This window comes from Miscanthus floridulus, chromosome 8 (assembly GCF_019320115.1).
Source record: "Miscanthus floridulus cultivar M001 chromosome 8, ASM1932011v1, whole genome shotgun sequence".
In the NCBI taxonomy this organism is placed as follows: domain Eukaryota; kingdom Viridiplantae; phylum Streptophyta; class Magnoliopsida; order Poales; family Poaceae; genus Miscanthus; species Miscanthus floridulus.
Genome location: NC_089587.1, coordinates 27,247,865 through 27,268,579, shown reverse-complemented (window position 1 = coordinate 27,268,579; position 20,715 = coordinate 27,247,865). Strand labels below are relative to the sequence as shown.

At 40.9% G+C, this 20,715-nt stretch overlaps 2 protein-coding genes across 2 annotated transcripts; both read right to left on the bottom strand.

Annotated features, from left to right (window-relative positions):
* Positions 1-1,577: 1,577 nt before the first annotated feature.
* On the bottom strand, positions 1,578-9,882 carry LOC136476043 (uncharacterized). Its single transcript, XM_066473713.1, has 16 exons — positions 9,672-9,882; positions 9,505-9,554; positions 9,361-9,421; positions 8,918-9,013; positions 8,685-8,834; positions 8,324-8,455; positions 7,471-7,598; positions 6,886-6,928; positions 5,713-5,796; positions 4,799-4,840; positions 4,592-4,662; positions 3,140-3,193; positions 2,947-3,052; positions 2,788-2,856; positions 2,002-2,145; positions 1,578-1,863 (listed from the first exon to the last, which is right to left on the bottom strand). The coding sequence occupies exons 1-16, from the start codon at positions 9,813-9,815 to the stop codon at positions 1,708-1,710; spliced, it is 1,530 nt and encodes a 509-aa protein (XP_066329810.1). The 5' UTR covers positions 9,816-9,882; the 3' UTR covers positions 1,578-1,707.
* Positions 9,883-14,522: 4,640 nt separating this feature from the next.
* On the bottom strand, positions 14,523-20,423 carry LOC136476042 (uncharacterized). The gene is made up of 7 exons (XM_066473712.1): positions 19,974-20,423; positions 18,931-19,040; positions 18,631-18,816; positions 18,453-18,548; positions 18,208-18,279; positions 17,805-17,921; positions 14,523-15,958 (listed from the first exon to the last, which is right to left on the bottom strand). Exons 1-7 carry the CDS (start codon positions 20,314-20,316, stop codon positions 14,810-14,812), a joined length of 2,073 nt encoding a protein of 690 aa, XP_066329809.1. The 5' UTR covers positions 20,317-20,423; the 3' UTR covers positions 14,523-14,809.
* Between the last annotated feature and the right edge of the window lie 292 nt (positions 20,424-20,715).

The window sequence follows — 20,715 nt, the reverse complement described above, 5'->3', positions numbered from 1 at the left end:
TTGTGCAGATTTTATGGGTCAAGGAACTGTAGCTAAATTATGGTTTCGTCTAATCGTAATTTGTGGTGCTCCACACCTTCATAAATCCCATGTGACACTAAACAACCACTTGAAGTCAATAAGATTACTTTCCCAATTTTGGTGGCAGATTACTGTAGAGGAGTTGAAAGTAACCGCTGTATAGTAGTATGAGATGAGGCCCACATGTCATCAATAACTTTATATTTTTTTAGTACTCCCTCCATTTCAAAATAATTGTATATCTCGTTTCTTGAGTAGTCAAACTTTTTTAAGTTTGATAATATATGTAAAAATATACTAATATTTATAATGTATAATAATGTCATGTCCGGTTTTAAGAACAAAAATCAGATGTATATAGTATGTATGCCAAAATCAATTTTCACACATACAGCGACATCATAAATGAGGAATAGAACAATGTTATTAAATAAAACAAATATATTTTATTACAAATAGACACAAGGGTCTTACACCAAGGCACAAGCGAAACACCTAATCTCGCAGCGGATCTACATGTGATAAATTAGTATCATTAGACTAGTCGATTTTTCTAATAAACATATATTAGGATATACAAATATTGATTTATATAAATCTAGTCAAACTTTAAATAATTTTACTCCTCAAAAAGCTAGATTTGTTGTTATCTTAGCTCTTAAGATGGAGGGTACAATGTTGGCCGGTACAAATCATACTAAAATAACTTCAGGAGATGAACCCGAGTATGGCTTCGAGAATGATGGTTGGGACGAGCGACGGGTGTACATAGCCTAGGGATGATGATGTCCGCCGCCGCTTCTCTACACTTCACTCTTTTACTGTTTTTGTGTGATTTCATATAGACGATGTTTAATAATGGAAAACCATGTTATGGTATTCATGTTGTATAACTTCGGCACCGTCTGGAGAAGCAAGTGATAGCATAATCAGCCTGTTCGTTTCGGCTTGATTGGCTTATAAGCCCATGGCTGAAGTACTGCTGGCTGGTTTGGTGTGAGAGAAAAATATTGTTGGCTGGTTGATAAGTCAAGCCAGATACAGGCAGTTACAGCCTGCCGAACAGGCTGAATGTTGGCTAAGACTACCACAGTTTACTTATTAATTATGGATTTCTGTGCGTGACACTAAACTTTACTCGTGTCCAAAACACCGACACAGTAATCATATTGCCTTTAGTCATCTAACTAAATTGGGAGCCTAGATGCTTTTTAAGTAAAAGTTTTACAATTTTCAAGTCGTCAGTTGAACTTTTCTTACTAAGATTTTTACTGTGATTTTTCATCTTGTCTATCGGCCCATCCACACAGCTGAGCTCTTTGTCAGTTGGGCTGCTATTAGGTTTCTTAGTGAAACAGAAACATTTCTTGTCCGATCTTCTTCAGGTCCAGGATGAGATAATTCCAAGGCATATGAAACTCTCAAAAAAAACAAGGCATTTGAATAGCTAAACGTTTTCTCATCTATCTCAACCACATAACAGAAAGCTTACAAATTAACTGAGCATATGAAAAATTTCAAAAAAATAAAAATAAAAAATAAATGAGCATATGAAATGTTTTCAGCCTTAATGGTTATTGATCATCAATCCAACAATATTTTGTGACTCAGCCTCGCTATTTATTGAATATAAGAATCCAGATCGAATTTTGTTCAACTTGGGATATGGATCGAGCATGGAGAAAGTTACAATGCTTTGGATATGCCATTGCTATTCTCTGCTGCTGCCGTCATGGAACTTGAAGCCGGCAGAGGCCATGCTGCGCCAGCCATTACAGCCTCGATCTCCCAGGTCTCTCGAGGGCAGTTTGTGAGGTTCCGGCATCCTTGAGCCGTCACATACTACAAAAAAAGAGAAGACCATTGTTAGTGTGCAAAAGGAAGAGGATGGACACTTTATATAATGCGGAATTGAAGTGAGCAGAAACTAAGTAAACAAAAATGAAAATTGCAATAGAACTTTGAGGAACCAGGACATACCACATCACTTTCAATGCGAACGCCACCAAAGCTTTTATACTTTTCAACCTCTTGCCAGTTGAAGAACTTTGAGGAAATTGGATCCTCCCTTGCTTTAGTCAACAAAGCATCAATGAAATAGCAGCCTGGCTCCACTGTGATAACCTAATCCAAATCACAGAAGCTCAAAGAATTCATATTACTGTATTAAGAAGAAGATACTGAGCATGTTCGGCACTGGTTGCTGTGGCTGCTGCTGCAGCTGCAGCTGCAATTCTCCCTCACAAAAGTACTGCAGCAGCAGCAGAAAGACTGTGACTATTTTCTAGTTCCAACGGTACAACCATTTTACCTTCAATGAAGGTAAGTATACCAAATGACCCCACTTGTCAAATATTTGCACGCATATAGGGAAGTGCTTTTACCTAGTTACATTGTAATATTATCATTCTAAACTTGGGCTGCTATTTCATGAACACCAGACAGTGCAAGCACAATGGATACCTGCGCCCTCATGATTGTTTATGAAGAATTGAACATGAGAAATTGATGAATCATACAGCCAGGTGATGATAGGTCAAATGTGCATGATGATGCACAATCAACACGAGGCTACCCAAGATAAGTGTACAAAGATCAGAGTAGAATACAGAAAAAATTGGCATGCGAGAGAGGGCGGTTGTCTGGAAGCAATCAGACAGCGGTACCACATCTCAATCATGAATTCATGACACAGCATATAATGTGCAGCATTCTGCTATTCCTCTTTACTGCTAGATGTTAAATTTATGGCACAAGTAAACTAACCATTCCTTCTTTCAGTTCTCTTGTGGTTCGCAAGGAGCTCAGTCCTGGATCCTTGGGCCTCTCCAATCCCTAAATTAGGAACAAGCGTTACTCTCAATTGAAAGCAGCAAGCAAATGTAGACTGGAAACAGTGTAATAGTCTATGAAGAGTGTACAGACCTCAGGGTAGCCACCTGGATCATGGGTGTCAATCCCAAGTAAGTGGCCAAGACCATGAGGCATGAAAACAGCCCCTAACCTTTGAGCAATCATATCATCAACATCCCTGTAGAAAAATGGTTTTCAAGGAAAAGTAGTCAGAAAAATAGCTTCGCGGGTTGAAATTTGGTAGTCACAGTGAAAAGTTACGCACCCTTGGAGAATTTGTTCCTTCCTGAGAGATTCAAGTATTGCCCGTTCTGCTAATCTGCGAGAGAGAGAGAGAGAGATGAACTATGCTTGAACCATATAGAAGAAAACAAAGTGATATGGGTAAATAAGCTAATACATTAAGGGGTAATTTGGATATATAGTCTGTTTTGTGAAAACTATCATCTTTAAAACTTGTTTCGGCCTAACTACCACTAGATCTCTGTTTGGATAGCACAACAAAATCAGGTACACGTAAATCTGATTCTCCGTAAAACTAGAAAACTGTGTTTTATCAAAATCGATTGCGACTCGTTTTTTAACAAAACCGGTGTTGAAACATCGTGTTCATGCACACATGCCGATGGCAGTAGAATCAAGATTGTACGACAGAAGGTCATGTGCTGCCTTCATTCAGTTGAGTGTCGAGTTGCCATTGCTCATCATTGGAAAATTGTGAAAAGATGAGACACAGACAGACATAAGTTCAAGGCATTCGGTTTGTTATATCCAAACAGAGAATTATACAAACACATGGTTAACCAAGTAACAACCTTAAATTCATTTTCCTAATAACTCTTCTAAAACATGTTTTTGCAAAAACTGGTCTTTTTTTTTTGAGATACAAACAACCACTAAGCCAATGTGATCAGGGTAAATAAGCTACTTCAGAAGCTGGAGCACGCTCAGCGATGGAACAAGGCGTGGTGGTGCTCAAGGTAGTGACACTGAACTTTCACCAGCAGATCCGTGTGGATGGGAGGCTAGATGAGCAGGAGAACACTGTCAACTAAGTAGCTTCTGCAGTTGGTGATGCTGTTAATACCGTTAGTCATTACAGCCTGCGTGTGCTGTGAGCGTTGGCTGATGGGCCATATAACCTCTCTTAAGTCACTCTAGTGTGTAGTTTCTAGATTCCATTTGCTTTTGGCTTCATGGATGTGTGTGCCTGCCCGCGATGTCTAACTTGTCTGCAATATCGTTAGACTTTTTTGCCAGGCACACATTCTAAGCCCTGGGTGCTTAGCTATCCAGGTGTCATATGCGGTTTCTGCGGTGTCATATCTTGAATTGATAAACATCGTTGTGTTGCCGATTGGTAATGAAATTAGGGTTTCCCGTCGTGAAAAAAAAAACATTAAGCCAAGGTCCTGAAAACGCTTTAAAATAGATCTAAGCTGATAACAGTCACATTAAGCATCCAAAAAGTCAGGCCAATTACGAATAGTAATGCCATGACACAGGAATGTGTGTAGCAAGGAGCAGCAGACTGTGGTACAGCTGCCCCCCATGGTGAGGTCGGGCTGCTTGGATTCAGGGGCATCTAAAGTATGACTATGGCAAGTGAATAGTCTATGCATTAAATAGATACATTGTGCAAATTAATGACTCCAGGAATAATTTGGTGTTTGTTTTAAATTTGCATATCCGTTATGTTTCAATAACGCATTCTTACTTGTGCATATCCATCCAATTAACTCCAGACCGCATGTGTGATATAACAGCATTATGAGCCTTAAGCACAGCCTGTAGAAAATGTAAATTGCTTTAGATTAAGAAAAGTGTGGAGCAAGCTAAAAAAAACAAAGCCAGTAACATGTGTTTCTAAGTACCATACAACAAACAGTATTAAATAAAATGGGTGTTTACAATAGGTACTTACATTGTATATTACTATCTGACTGCTGTTGAATTTCCCATTTATCTGAAAGCATGTAAATTCATTAGATGGAGTTATTAAACAAATGTTGTAGTAAGACATGATAAACAAAACCATGTTGGTTTAAAAGGGCTGTGTAAATGAAAGCTCTAATCTAGATTCCAAAAACTATGTCACAAACAAAGGATTAAAGCGAAAGATCTGTGCCTCTGCCAGATGCCAGCAACATTATAACCCTTGAGCAAATGGTTCAAGTAAAAGAAAATAAACATGGTAGAACCCAGTTGATCCTATACAATCTATATTACATAATAAGCTTGATATTGTTCAGTACCAATAATCTGATGACAAAGAACAGAAAAACAAACATATAAAGGTAGAGAAAAGGAGTGCTAGTGATACAAAAAAAAAGGATGCTACTGAAATTTGTTATTGAGCAACCATACTCCATGTGACAACAGTAGGGAAAAAAAGTGCTCTATGTGATGCGATAACAAAAGGCTAGTAAGACTCATACAGAACGGGAAACAGAAACACTTGTCCTGTAGTCTCAAGAAGCTACACTATAAACAATGGTCTAACATGCATATATTTAAAAAAAGATAGAAAGGCTAAGATAAACGTATAATAGAAGCCATTACAGGCATTGTAGCACTGGAAGGACCTCTCTTCTGTACATTTAATTCAAGATCTAAGACCAGTAAAAAAACATGGTAGGTGCCCCCTATGCCCTACCATTGACCTTATAATAAAAACTACATCCTGAAGCTGATGACACATATAAAACAGTTTATAGCACAAAATTCACAATGCAGTAGTGTCGTTTCTTTTAACAGGGGGAAAAAAGGAACAAATAAGTCCAAATAGTAAACACTGAAATTTGGGGCACTTAGGTGTCTGGTTTTTGAAGTACTTACAGGGTATGAGCATGTGATATCAGATCCATAGAAATGGTACTCAGCTCCCATATCCATTAGTGCTATGTCTCCATCATTCAAAGTCTGAAAACATTTGAGACAATCAGACAGCATGAACTAAAGAGCAACGTGGAAACTTAAGCTCCAAGAGGGAACACAAGTTACAGCTCCTCAAAAAAGAAAAGCACATGCACGGTCACACAAATAAAAGGAGCCATGAACAGCATAACAGCATATCATCCAATAGTCACACAAACAGCCTCAACTGTTTAGATATCTTTTGTTGGATTTTATTGCCTGAACCGTGAGTAGGGGCTCATGTTGGGTTTCAACTCTAGCCTACCCCAACTTGCTTGGGACTAAAAGGCTTTGTTGTTGTTATATTGTAACCCCATTAACCTGTGCAGAATTAAGTTGCCACTTAGCCATAGCTTTTCTGTTTGACTGAATAGGCTGTTGGAAGTTTTGTTGCGCTTCTAGATGCTTTTTCTTTATTTTTATATGTATGTATTAATACCGCAGCAGGGGGTTTCCATACTGTATTTCCCTAAACATAATTTGGTGCAAATTCAGGATCTGAAATTGCAGTGGCTTTCTCATGGTCTTTTGGGACACCAGTACATGTAAATTGAACCACGTTACTAACCAATATTATGGTGTCATCAATACATTTGATCTTGTTGCCTCCCCAGCTGCAAATCCTACATTCAAAGGTTTCCTAACCTTTCCATTACCATGCATATGTTCATGTCAAGCGCTTCAATACTGAAAATAAACATATATTTTCTACAAACTAGTGAGAACATATCAGGCATCACTTGGTATATTAAAAACATAGGGTATCAATTAAGCTAAATGTCAAGTAAGTTACTTTCCTCGTATCATTCCTTCAAGTACTCAACTACTCCAATGAGTGCTATGAGCATAGATATTAGGGAAGAGAAAATTGCTCCATGGTACTTAACAAATTGCAGCTAACGAAGAGCAAGTAAACTATATTGCTTGGATTCAAACAAACGCCAGCTCAAGTAGATGGGATTATACGAATTCCAAAATCCATGGTATTTGAGTGTCTGAAGGATTAGGTTTCATTTTCTGAGTATGAAAAGAAATTGCAACTCAGCTGTCAACTCTAGGTTAAAAAAAGTCATAAAAGATCAAGTACCCTCCTACCCGGTCATTTGGAGCTGCCGCGTGTCCATAATGTAGAACGGCACTGCAAAGGGCAGAACAATTATATGTACCAGATAGTCCAACAAACACAAATGTAACAAAATTCCATGTGTAAAGATTAGTCTTCTAATCCTGAAAGCCAAAGTTCCAGTTTCCAAGATAACAGAACCACGGCAGATCGAGACGAATGTCACATGGTTTATTTCTTACAGAAAGTAATATCATACAGAACTTTACATGTTTCCTTGAATAATTCAGCAAATTATGACAGATACCCCACTTAAAATAAGTGGCCACTAAAAAGAGACCTCACATTCTCCAAAGAAAAAGGAAGGAGAACTTACTGAAATTTTAGTAGTTGATTTCTGATGTTAAAATGGCTTTATACGAAAAAAAAGGCTATATGCTATCAGTAGAAATCTGTGGTCTTGAACAGGATGAAGAAATTGTTATGTGAACTATAAACAAAAATAGCAAGTGAAACAATAACAGACGGTGATCTAAGATTTGATGGCCCATGCACACCCGATTTCCATAGTAGTTAAACATAAGCCGCATTTTACAGACAATGTCATGCATTCTCACCTATTATCTCCAGTAGCACATATACATGTATAAGAGCAATGCCGGCAACCTCCATACATATAAACATGGTGAAGGAAGATACTTTCTAACTGATATTCCTTCATGCCCGGTCTTGCTCGTCTCATAACCTGGTAAAGTGAAAGGGAAATCAGATCCATTCAGTGTATCTCTAGAAAACAGTAACTTTATAACATATTTGGCAATCATAATACTCAGAGTATACCTTAGTGGGATTTGGATTCTCTCTCTTTTTTTTTGAGTGTGTGTGTGTGTGTGTGTGTGTGGTGGGGTGGGTGGGGTGTGTGTGTGTGTGGGGGGGGGGGGGGGGGGGGGGGGGGGGGGGGTTGATTTTGAACTGATGACAAGATAGTCCTTCCCTTGCTGGCGTGAGGCGCATAGGGAAGCTAAAACCTGATGGCATAAGGTGACCACATGTTTTACTTTATTTTAGACCTTGTAACAGAACATTACTAATAGTTGTTCCACTTATTCAGTAACCCAATTAATACCTTTGTGCTTCCATAACCCAAGTAGATAGGAAAAGGAATAGCTACTCTTGGACCAAGATTAGCTCTAGCAAAATTAAACAAACACCATCGAATTCCAACTAATGATATCTGGGAAGTTGAGGATACAATAGCAAGCAAGAAAAAGTGCGATGTGGTGGTGGTGTGTGTGTGTGGGGGGGGGGGGGGGGGGGTCACCTAGCACCTAGACATTTATTCTAGGTATTTTTCCTATATTCTCCACTTTTCAATGTAAATATTCCAAAGGACAGCCTAGAAACATTGCCTAGATGAAATCTAAACACCAATGAGTGATGAAATTAAAGAGTAGACAGGAATTTTTATACCTCAATGTGAGCTTCAGAACTGACATCATTAGCATACTGGATGAGAGCAAGCTCCAGATCAGATTTAATCACACGGCATTCAGTTAAAATTGGATGAAGTGTACTTAAATCAGTATCAAACTTCTCTATCCCCTAGAATGGAATAAAAACATTGTAAATCAAATGCACAAAATCACAAGATAAAGTGTAAGAGAGATGAATTATTTTGATAACTAAAGACATCTATCAGATAACACAATATGTATCTCATTTTAAGAGATACATTTTTGATAAAAAAAATCTGAAAAAATACAAGTAATGAATGAAAAAAAAAATGGAATGTATGTTCTCTAATCTAACACTTAAAAGGTACATCGTGCACCTCAAAACTAGCAGGCTTTGAGAAATTTCCAGAGTCAGTATTCCTCCCATGTAGCACAAACAGAAGAGGCTTTCCATGGTCCCCGAAACGATCTTGCACGACCTGTGCAATCTCATCAACATAGAAGACCATATCGACCTTGTATGTATCCTGTACATATTCATGAAAAGATTACACTAATTCAGAATATAGCATAACTAACAAAGAATCAAATGCTCAGAAGAGGAAAATACCCTGAAGTACGACAAAGGTTTTATTTCACCCATCCAAACAGCATAGTCAGCTGGCAATCTTGGAGCAAACAAAATCGACTGTCCAGAGGCGATGTCCTTTGACAACAATCAAAAGAAAAATCAGTACATGACAACCGGAAAAAGGAATCATCAACATGACATGACCCTGCGATGAGTAGATAGGACCAGTTGTCATGTACTAGTGACTAAACCATCAAAAATATAAGCAGTAGTAACAATATCACCAGACTCAAGATATACGCCAAGATGTGCAAGTGATTCAGAAGTCAAAGTTTCCTTTCTATTCCTACGACTTTCATATACTATCAGTTCTATAGTTAAACAGGCTGAATGCTGAAAGCCTGGCTTGCTGCTGTATTGACTGAAACCGGATCCACTTATATTTAGGAAAATGGGGGTGAAACAAAAGGAGGAGGGCTCACAATTGCGCCGTAGAACCCTGGTTCCCGCACTCCAAAGAGATAGGCGAAGTAGCTCTCCTGCCTGCAACATTGGCTGATTTGTGTCTCAACATGAACGTCCAAAAAAATACCGGCAAAACAAACACTTGGGTTCAGCACGAGTACCTGAAGAGCTCGAGGTGATCGGTGCAGTACCGCGTCTTCTCCTCCCCGCCCTTCACACAACGACAGACCAAAAACACTCCAAAAGTAAGTAGGCGCGACGACCAATCAGATCAGTAAATCCGAGGAGAGAGATAAAAAGGGGAGTGCCGAGTGGGAGTGGAACGGACCTGGAGGAGGACGAGGCCGTGGAGCGGACGGGCGGAGGCGGAGAGGTGGCCGCGGAGCGCGGCGACGAGGCGGTCGCGGTTCCCGGCGTGGAGCTCCATAGGCACCACCGGCGGGGCGAGGGAGGAAGTGGGGGAGGCCGCCATGGTTGGGAACCGCACTCCAAAGCTTGGCTGGGGTTGTAATTTATTGGAGAAGACTTTGTGTGGGCAAGTAACGCAACTCAAGAAAACGAGCCCAATGAATGCATTGATTGGGCTAAACCATTGTAGGCTTGCCTTTTTGTTCTAGCTCTGTTCAGCCCAATTGTATTCTCCCGCTAATGAATCCATAGGGTCCGTTATTTCTTTTTTTTTATTATTATTATATATATAAAGACACTTAAAAGAGTGCCTCACATATATCTCAAGGAAAATATAAGCTAGTACAAAAGATAGACAACAAGACACAAAACGATCTCCAACAAATAAAAGTACATCAAAGATCAAATCGATCATCTTCTTCCTTTGATCGTCCACTGCCTATCGGAACTTGAAGACCGCAATAAAAAGACGCCTGCAAACACCTTGCCAAACAAGGTTTGAAGACCACAAGAGCCACTCGTCGGTAATGAGATTGAGTATTTACTGAAAGAACATCGGCTAGAGAAACCCTCCAAAGAACGCAGGCTTGCAATCCTTGTTGGATCTTGCTTTGGAACAGACCAAAAGAAGTCGAGGTCGCTCTATCGAAAGCCAACCAACTACTTCCTATCATAAGAATACCAAATGCCAAAATATGAAGATAATCAATAGATCTAATTGACCAAACTCTCATTAGCCCTTTGCCGACGCAAGATCGAACGTTGTCGATGTAGGGAGAGACCTTATTCCAAAGCACCACCATCGCATCTGCCTCATCGACGACACCATAAACCAAACACTAGAACTACAAAGGGGAAGGGGTTGGGTCCCCGCTCCTCTGACCACCGCGCGAGGTCATCGGTTAGGAGAGAGGAGGGGGACCAAGGCGGTGTCGCGAGGGAGGGCGGCGGCGGTGACGATTGGGAGAGAATTTGCATGCGTGTGGAATTTCTACTCTTGGTTGGTTGGATGGATAAGCAGAGTCTGGTATTTTTGGTAACATGATATTAGGGCTGTTTGATAAACCATTCCTTTGCGGAGTAGCAGGGATCAAGACTATAACCAATTTCCTTACCCAGGAAAACTAGAGTCTGATTGGTTTTATAACGCTAGGGAGTCAAACAAAATTTTAGCCTCGCCAAATCCTAGGCACGACCATGCCAATTTATGACTATTGCTAAAGCCTAAGGGACTGTTTGATACAACTTCATCCAATTTTAGCTCTATGCTATAGTGTGCCGAGAAACGGAAGTTGGCAAAGACAAAAAAAAAATAATGGCTTTACCATCTCTTAATTCATTTTGAAAAAATGAAATTTAAAAGAAGATATCATATCAAACTATAGCTTGGAAAATAGATTGAAGGGGGCACAAATCAATAAACATAGGAGTTTGTGCCTTGTTAGTGCCACCTAGCACGGTAGCACCGGTACCTATTCTCTCCCCAAGCAAAATACTACATCCAACGATTTTGCAAATTTTGTGGATTGTGCTGACGTCGTACTCCCTAGGTCCCTATAAAATATTGCTGCGAGCTTTGTACTGGTTAAAATTTCTTAAGTTTGACTAGGTTTGTAAAAAATATTAGCAACATCCGTATGACTGTATCTCCGAATAAATTTTATTATAAAAATATATTCAGTGATTTATCTAATCTAATAATACTAATTATACACCATAACTATTAATATTTTCTTATATACATTTGGTCAAAATTAAAAATGTTTGACCTTCTGAAGTGAGAATGATACTCTCTGTGTGTGACAGGAGTACAATGCATGTAACTGGGCTGGCCAGGACTTCGTTTTAAACCAAATGGCAACTATTTTTTCTAAGGCGTACCAAATTTTAACTTGGCCATTTAGTCACCAAAATGAGATTTTCCCTAAATTTACCTTCCAATGATACTTATTTTAACTTGGCCGTTTAGGCACCAAACTTGGACAGGGATACTTAGGGCACTCCCAACTCATAAACCATGGTCTTTGTATTCATTAATTAAGATGCCAACTAAGAAAAAGACGATGTGACAGAGAGAGGAGGAAATTGTTTAATAGGAAATCATGTCTACATAGAAATCAAGACATGAAGAGATATGATAGATAGACGAGGGAGAAGAAGATATATGACTGAATAAAAGATTATTCCGTACAAACTATCAATTGGGAACATTTTCTATGTATAGTGTCTATATAAATTAATAAATATAGAAACTATGTGATTTCTAGCATTGTGAATGCCTTTTAATTATTGTGATCCACAGATCTCGGTAACTCCATTCCAATGACATCAAAGCACGTCGGTATGTTATCCAATTGAGCACCCAAATAAACTAGCCAGAGAAGTGAACACAGGACCTGCGACCTTTCCAAAAAGAAGACGGGTCCTTCCCATCCTCCCACAGATCTTGATAAGCTGGCCCAAGAATAGAACGATTATCTATTCCTTTGTCCAGATAGAAACGAACCGTACCTCTAAAATGTATGGCTCGAGGGAAATTATCCCCGAGCTATTATTATATAGCTATAAATCGAGGAAAAGATCTTTTCCTTCATTAAAAATAAGTGAAGGCGGCCATTACTATTTTGTGATTCAGCTCCTGCTGAATGAACACAATCCACTCCGAATCCTAGTCATAAAAGCTTAGATGGATGTTTAGCCCTTCTAAATGAGTGAGCTGCCCAAGCTCCTTTGGGGGTGTCTGGGACGGCTCCGCCTCCCGTTTTTTTCAGCTTCGTGTTGCCAAACACCCTCCAGCTCCGGGAACTCTGCTAAAAAAAAGTGGAGCTAGAGACTAACTCCATGTTTTTTTAGAGCATCTCAAGGGGTACTCCAGTTTTTAGAGTTTTGTACTTCCACATGGAGTTGTAGGATAATTACCCGTCTTGCCACTATACGGCAGCACTCCACGCTGGGCCAAACTCGGTTAAACGTCCCCGACATGTCTTGACCAGCCAGCCAACTGGACCCGGTAGAGAACTCGGCAATCGGCGCAGGCCGCATCTGTACTGAGCCTCAACAAGAACAGGTCAACATGTATCTACCCAAAAACGAATGAAAAAGGAATGAGAAAAGAGGAAAAAAATCTAGTAAATGGATCTCAAACCAGATCATCCTCTGGGGTACCGTGAGGACTCCTCACCATCTCAAGCATACTGGCCACCTCAGCCATGTCCGGTCGATGAGAAGGCACCTGAGATGCACAAACCAGCCCCAGCTTGATGATCAGTGTGGCCTCCTCCATCGAGAATTCACCGGACAATTATTTTTATTTGTACTTGAATTATGGCCTATGCTAATGTTCTATCATTTGTTTTCTATTTTTCTCAGAAAATATCAAGTGCAATTTCAATAAGTGGCATAATGGACCATTTACATGGAAACAACACATTCCTAAAGCTAGAGCAGAGCTGTGTGCCAAACAGTACCACCTATTCCACAAACTCCATGTGGAGCTGCTCCATGGTGGAGTTCGTGGAGCAGAGCGGGAAAAACGGGAGCGGAGCAGTCCTAAACACCCCCTTTGTGAACGGCAGAGCATGGTTAGCTATAGGTGTAGGAAGATCGTCCAACCAGGTAATTGAAGTTGGACAATTGATCTTTGCTCTTGATTTTTAGTCAGTAGCTGCTCTCCGTTCTAAATTATAATACGTTTTGATTTTTCTAGATATATAGTTATTAATGTGTTTCTATGTATTTAAATATAAAAATAGTAATGTTTGTCACTGAATCTAGTACATGAGCCGCCTGCCCGCCTTGTTACATTCATCGACGTGGGTATTTTGCCGTCTTGGCCTCTGCATGTGATGGACTCATTCGGTCATTCCTGTACCGAACTGTCTTTCACCGTGTGCGCTCTAAGTCGTACTTTTTCAGCTAACAAATAGTATTTTTCTCTCACAACAAATTAATCAATAGTACTTTTAGTCATGGCTTATTAGCCAAGCGAAAAAGACATTTATGTGTGAACAAATTGCTCCACACTTCACACCATGTCAGCGACTCATTCCTCTACCAAACTGTGTTGGGTGTGAAACACACATTGCTCAAGTTTTGGCAGCAGGTGTAAGCAACCTATGGAAACCATCCGAATATATAGTCCCCGTCCCAAAAAAAAAAATGCCGAAATCAATTTTTTGTTTTGCATCATAACCTTGGCTGCTAGGCTTTGACCTCGTTGCCCTTTCTGAAGAGACTGAGAATGTTAAGCTTTGGCATTGCTGCTCTTGTTAATTGTTATTAACACTACTACACTAGTTAATCTAGATCCTATGATATATTCAATCATGCATTTTCATATTTCGAGACAGTACAGCCATTGATCAATTCTGTCGGCACGCTGACCCGACCAATACGACAATGAGATGAGATGGCGACCTGGCAAAGAATATAGCAAACTAATACTACTAACGGTTTTAATTCCACGAAGGGAAACTCACGATCAACTATCGCCTTCTTTATTAATATACAGTATGCAAAACCTCAACAAACTTCTTCCGTCCAAAAATAATCCCCAAAGAATTTTAATTTAGGTTAACAGATTCAGAACAATCGCCAGCAAAAAAAAAAGACTTTAATGCAGATAAACCTTTTATGATCCGATACTCAAGCCTGGCAACATAGAAACCAAATTTTCATCCATAACCATCACCAGCTTAAGTGGGCATAGAAACCTCCGACAGTTGTACAGCCACACATAATAACTAAGGTAAAAGGAGGCTCAGAATACATATTGATGGGCAGGTTCTGTCCAGACCAAGCCGGTAGATACCGAATAGGGTCCAAGAGTAACCACACAAACACATATCATCAGTCCAAACATATACGCCAGCAATAAAAAAACAGCAAAGTACTAATCAATAGCAAGGAAATAGCAATTCAACGAGTCAAAACAACAGCCAAAAAGATATAACTTGTAGGTGTGGACCCTAAACCAGATGCGTAATATTAAGCAACAGTGTGGAGGAAACCACATAGCAGAGGCTTGAAAAATGTTTGCTCCAAATTAACTGATGAACCTTAAGTTTCCGCAGATGTTTGGGCACCTCCACTGTTGTCAGAAGCTGGCGCAGCTGTTGTTCCAGGGGCCGCAGCAGGGGCAGCAGAGTGATCCTGGGATGCAGCAGGAGCTGTTGCTTCAGTAGAGTAGGCTGGAGGCTGCCCATAGCTTCCACTACCATAAGCATCGCCATAAGATTGCTGCTGGCCATAGCCCGGGTGGCTTGCAGGGGGTGCACCAGGGTAAGCTGGTGGTGCACCGTAAGCAGGTTGGCTGTATCCATACTGCCCGTAACCACCCTGAGCAGATCCAGGAGGCAGAGCCTGTCCATAAGGTGAAGATGCAGGAGGTTTCTGGCCCTGTGGAGAAGGCTGCCCATAAGTGCCCTGACCATATCCACCTTGCTGTGGGGGTTGGGTGCCATAGCCAGACTGGGGTGGTGGAGCACCATATCCAGATGGAGCTGAACCTTGAGTTGGGTAGCTTGCTGCAGCACTAGTAGGTGGTTGGCTGGCATAGCCAGGGTGGCTTCCAGCAGCTGGGGTTGAAGTTTGCTGCCCTGGAGATGCCTGACTGGACCCACCAGGACCACCATAGCTGGGTGCAGACCCATCCTGGGTCGAGTTTGCAGCTGATCCATAAGCAGATGCACCATAGCCCTGTTGGTCATAACCAGTCTGCTGAGAGTAGCCCTGCTGCTGCCCTTGGGTCTGGTAACCAGAGTAGCCATCATGTCCATATGCTTGCTGCCCACCACTCTGCTGAGTGTAGGTAGAATCATATCCTTGTGAAGCATACGTTGAAGGCTGGCCATAATTGTAGCTAGTGGCATCAGTAGAAGCAGCAGTTCCAGGGGCAGATTGTTGTTGTTGAGGTTGCTGCTGCTGGCTATAATAATCATACCCAGTACCAGGGGGGTTTGTATGAGATTGCTGGTTTTGAGACTGATCCCACCCAGTCTGATAGCCACCAGATGTTGGGGGATAACTACCATAAGGTTGCTGAGGTGCACCGTACTGTGGCGGTGCCCCAGGATAAGCCCCAGGCTGCATATAACCATAGCCTGGCTGCTGGGGTGGCGCAGAAGGTGGGCCCCAGTTTGACTGAGGACGAGGAGGACGATAGCCCTGCTGAGAATAGCCACCAGACATTGGATTCCTGGCACGATTCTGCAAAAATATAGTTTGCACATCTGTATATGTATACAACAAAAGGGCATAGAGCACAGAATAGGAAAAAAATAGCAGTGCAATAGCAGACATACAAAAGCACAAGACATATTGCAGATAAATTCCATAACCACCAAGAAAAATGGAAGGAGCAACTCACCGATCAAGTTCGTCAAGCTAGCGATGCCCATCTACCGTTGCCCATGTGCAAAACTATGGGGGCTAATGAAGATTGGACAGCTAGACGAATATATACATATATATATGTTGAATAGCAATACCATGGAATAGAGTTTCAATAGATGTCCAAAGATATATATGATAATAGAAAGGTGCTTCCACTACCATCTAAAAGATTCAATTCATTGCTAAATGGCAGATATATAAAAAACAGATATGCTACTTTACTTTCAATATTATCCTCCAAAAAAGTTGAAAAATATTAAACAAAATGAAGCATCAAAGGCAGCATTCAAATGATACTATGTAAGCACAAAAACAAGATTGGACAGCAACCTGCAGAGCCACAAGGTACATAATAAAGAGAGATAACACATAAAATAGCTTCATGCAGGGTTTTCTGAATCCTTCTGATGCAAAACAGTTTAACATATACGATATTCAGGAATATTCCAAATTCCAAATAAAAATTATGCACGACATGGACTGTATTTTGGATCCCAAAATTTAGCCTCTTTTACGTATTTTTCCAGTAAAACCTTTCTTTTAGTTGCACTATTAACTGGCTTCTTTTCTGATCTATGCATAGTTTAGAGAATATAACTCCTTAATTATTGGGCTCAACTCTAAAACAAGTATTGGCAATAGTAAATGAGAATACAACTCAAAATCAACCACCAAGTTGTATAGGTGGCGATAGTGGATGAAAAGGAAAACCTTGCCTCCATAATGATCATAAACATCAGACCTAAATACGAGCAACTAGAACAAAGGACCTAAATTGGAGTGCATGACCACCATAAACAACCAAACACCTGGGGACCTGGGGCTGTTTAGAGCATTTCTTCCTCACAAACAAGCCATGAGTAAAGCAATGCATATGTATCCATTGTGCTCCAGAGGAACAGGAGAAGCAGATGAAAATTATGAAATGATACAGATGCCAGATACAGCATGTCAGCTCACATAATCCATAAACCATGTTATAAGTGAAAACACAGTGTTCTATCCAGTAGGACATTGATATTAAACAGAAACAAACCTGCTCTCCAGGATAGTTTGCAGTCCTCCTGGCAAGCTAATGACACTAATTGGCTCTATGTGGAGAAATAAATAAACAATAGCCACTGAGTAGAACAGGTGGCAACAAGGATTCGTTGGTTTTTGCCCAAAATAGTATCATACATATTCCATATGACATGAACAATCATATGAATTTCAAATCAAGGCTTGTCAAAACTTTTTTAGCTGCAGTTTCTGCAGAAAACCATTTAACAGGCCTACCACAATAGCTAATTGATAAAGAACAAGTTAGTTTACAAATAAGTCTCTTCGCTTTATTATATATTTAAGTCATCAACCTTGCCCAAAATCATTAATAAGTTATGTTCAGAAACAGGGAAGAAGACGTAAAACAATCTCCTTGCATGTTGAGGCTGTACCCACGAACAATATGTTTCAGACATTGGTTAGTGCAGCAGTGTAATCAATGTAGGGCAACAAAGAAGCAAAAGAAACAAGATTTTCAAAAAGAACCGGGAAAAATCATAAAGCAAGATAATAAACAGAATGAACCAGAAGCAACCTAAATAAGGCAGATAAAGCACAAGACGGCAAAGCAATTACAGATATCATGAATATACACAATAAGAGAAAGAAGGCGGACCTCACTGGTAACCTCAATCACCAGTTGCTTTGCAGATTCAATTTGTTCTGGAGTGCCATCAATATGCACAGTTCTTTCAGCTGAAGTATCACCAGCAGGCAGATGCAAAGGAATAACCTGCACAAGAATTTGCAAGGACAAGAATAACATCAGAACACAGATCAACAGCAAAACAAGTAGACCAAAACGATGAGTATAAATGAACAGCTTGGACCAAATGGAGTGTTTAAGGCAAAATATGAATGATGAACTCAAGGATGACAAAATATCAATCATAAGGAAGCAGCATTTAAATTTACTAGGCAAAGCAAAAACAAGCAGATAAACAACCACAAGCTTAATATAACCTTATTTCTGATTGCAGCTACAGTAAAACAGGAGGGTGGATAATAAGATAGCAAACCTGAATACGAGCTCCAGATTTGAGCTGCATGGATTTTATAGTCTCACCACCCTTCCCAATAACCAGTCCCACCTAAAAAGAAATAGATAATAATCAGAAGCAGCGGAAAAAATAATATTGATGAGGCAATCACCACAATACTGACTGTTTATTGATATAAAATTGACAAATGGACACCCGTGCACATGTCAAAAACTTGTGATAGCATGATAAAATGTATTTTTCATATAGAACAGGGTGCATACCTTGTTATTAGCAATCTTCATCTGGAACGTCTCACCGCCAGGCTGTGGTGCATTGTATTTCCGGCCAGATCCACCACCAGATGACCCAGCGTCAGCCTGGATTGCAAGATCAAACATTGTAACAATTACGAAAAAAATGCAGAACTAAACAAAAAGCTGTGAACATAATGAGTAATACCTCTGCCAGAACTTCTTTGATCAACTGTTCAGCTTTGCTTATCTGATCAGGATTGCCAGAAAGCTCAACTGACCTTGTCGGTGCACCAGGTTCAGCTTCATGGTCTCTTGTTACTTGAATCTTTGCTCCTGATTGAAGTTGGATATACCTAATAGTTTCCCCAGCTTTTCCAATAATAACACCAACCTACAGCAAGTCAACAACAGTGCCAGTTGAAGGGAATACAAACATCACACTTCTGGATACACTTTCTTATACGACTATAAATTCGGTGACGGAAAACGAACTGAACATGCTTACCCTTCCATTTGGAATTTCGATCTTTTTGCTTGTACCCTGATATCCACCATATGAGGAGTACTGCGGTGCACTGCTCTGGGAAGATAACGGTGGGATAGAAGCCCCGTGCCCTGATACAGAAACCACTAGAATTCTGAATCCATTTGCTATTATCGGAATTTATTGAATTATATGAACTATGAGAAATAACTGTTTAAATTTATGTGGGCAACAACTCATGGTAAAGGAAGGGATGCATGTATAAACACAAAGCAACAGTTTCACGATATGCTAACTGCACAAATCAAGATTGAATGAACATATACTACTTTAAGACAGCGGATACAATCAGACTCGAGTTAAGACAGGCAAATGAGCTGGGATGCAGCACCAGTTCGATTTTGCATTGAAGCCACATTTGGCAGCCAAACAAAGGTATTAAACATCTACACCATGTATGAGCGGATCAATGAATCTTATAGCTTAGCAAGATCACAATAATATCTGAGATGTTTCTTGCCAGTCTATCCAGAAAATGGCATGTTGCGAAAAAAATACTACACAATAATGAAAGTGAATATGATAAAAAAATTTGAACCCCTTCAGATGACAACAGTTTTAGGCTTCTCCTAGACTTCTCCACAAGGTGGAGCGGGTAAAACTAAAAAAAAGGTGGAGAATGCTGATTGATATGAACTTGCATTGCAGCTTGCTAGGAAAAAAAAAACTAACCCTCCAGTGCCTCCACAGTTGCATCTCGTTGTTATAATAAGATGATCACGACCTGTGAGCTCTCAAAAAAAAAAACATTGGCGATCGTAACAATATGAGCGTGCTTCTAAATAGCTCACAGGTGACAGGTTCATTCAACATGAACCAGGTTTGAGCATCCGCAGCTCACGCACATTGATCTATCGATCCATACCCCAAATCGAATCGTAAACCGAGCAAAGAAAACACCCAGTCCTTGTGGACGAGAAGCCAAGTCCTCCACCACCAAGCACAGACAAACAGATCTACGCGACAAAGCATGGGCTCAACGAAAAGCAAGTCCTGTAACTCACCACCACCGGCAGAGGACGAGAAGCCGAGTCCTCCGCCGCCGATGCGGCCACCGCCACCGCTGCCGCCCAGGGAGCCTCCTCCCCCGAAGCCGCCGACGTCATCGTCGCCGTTGTCGACGCGAGGGCGCTTGGCCTCTGCAGCGTTAAAGATCCGCGCCGCGATCTCCTGCGCGCGCTGCTTCGCGAGCTGGATCTCATCGGGGGGCGGCGGCACGCTGTTGTACGACGGGGCGCCGCCAGCGGGCGGCGAGGCAGGCGGCGGGCCCGAAGAGAACCCCGTGCGCCGGGGCGGCGGCGAGGGGTCGTCGTACTTCCGCTTGGAGGAGTAGTGGTCGTCGGCCATGGCGGAGGACGGGTTGCGGGGCGGCGGCTGCGGCTGCGGGGAGCGTGGACGAAGGGATATGACGGCCGAAAACCCTAGCAGAGTTGAAGGTGTCGATATTTGTAGAGCTCGCCCCTTGATTTTTATTTCTCCGAATTGCCACAGTAGTGCACGTTAGAGATTTCGGCCAACACAAGTTGGACATATACCAGGGTCTGATTGGTGGTGACCAAATTTTGCATAGGTCTCTGGTTAGACCTGTTAAAACAAGACTTGAGCAATTATTAAATTTTGCGTAGATCTTTCCTAGAGGGAGGTGAATAGACATGTTAAAATAAGACTTGAGCAATTATCAAATTCAACCCAAGGCACTAATGCACAACGGCACCGTCGAGCAGAATAGCGGCATTGCCGCACCTG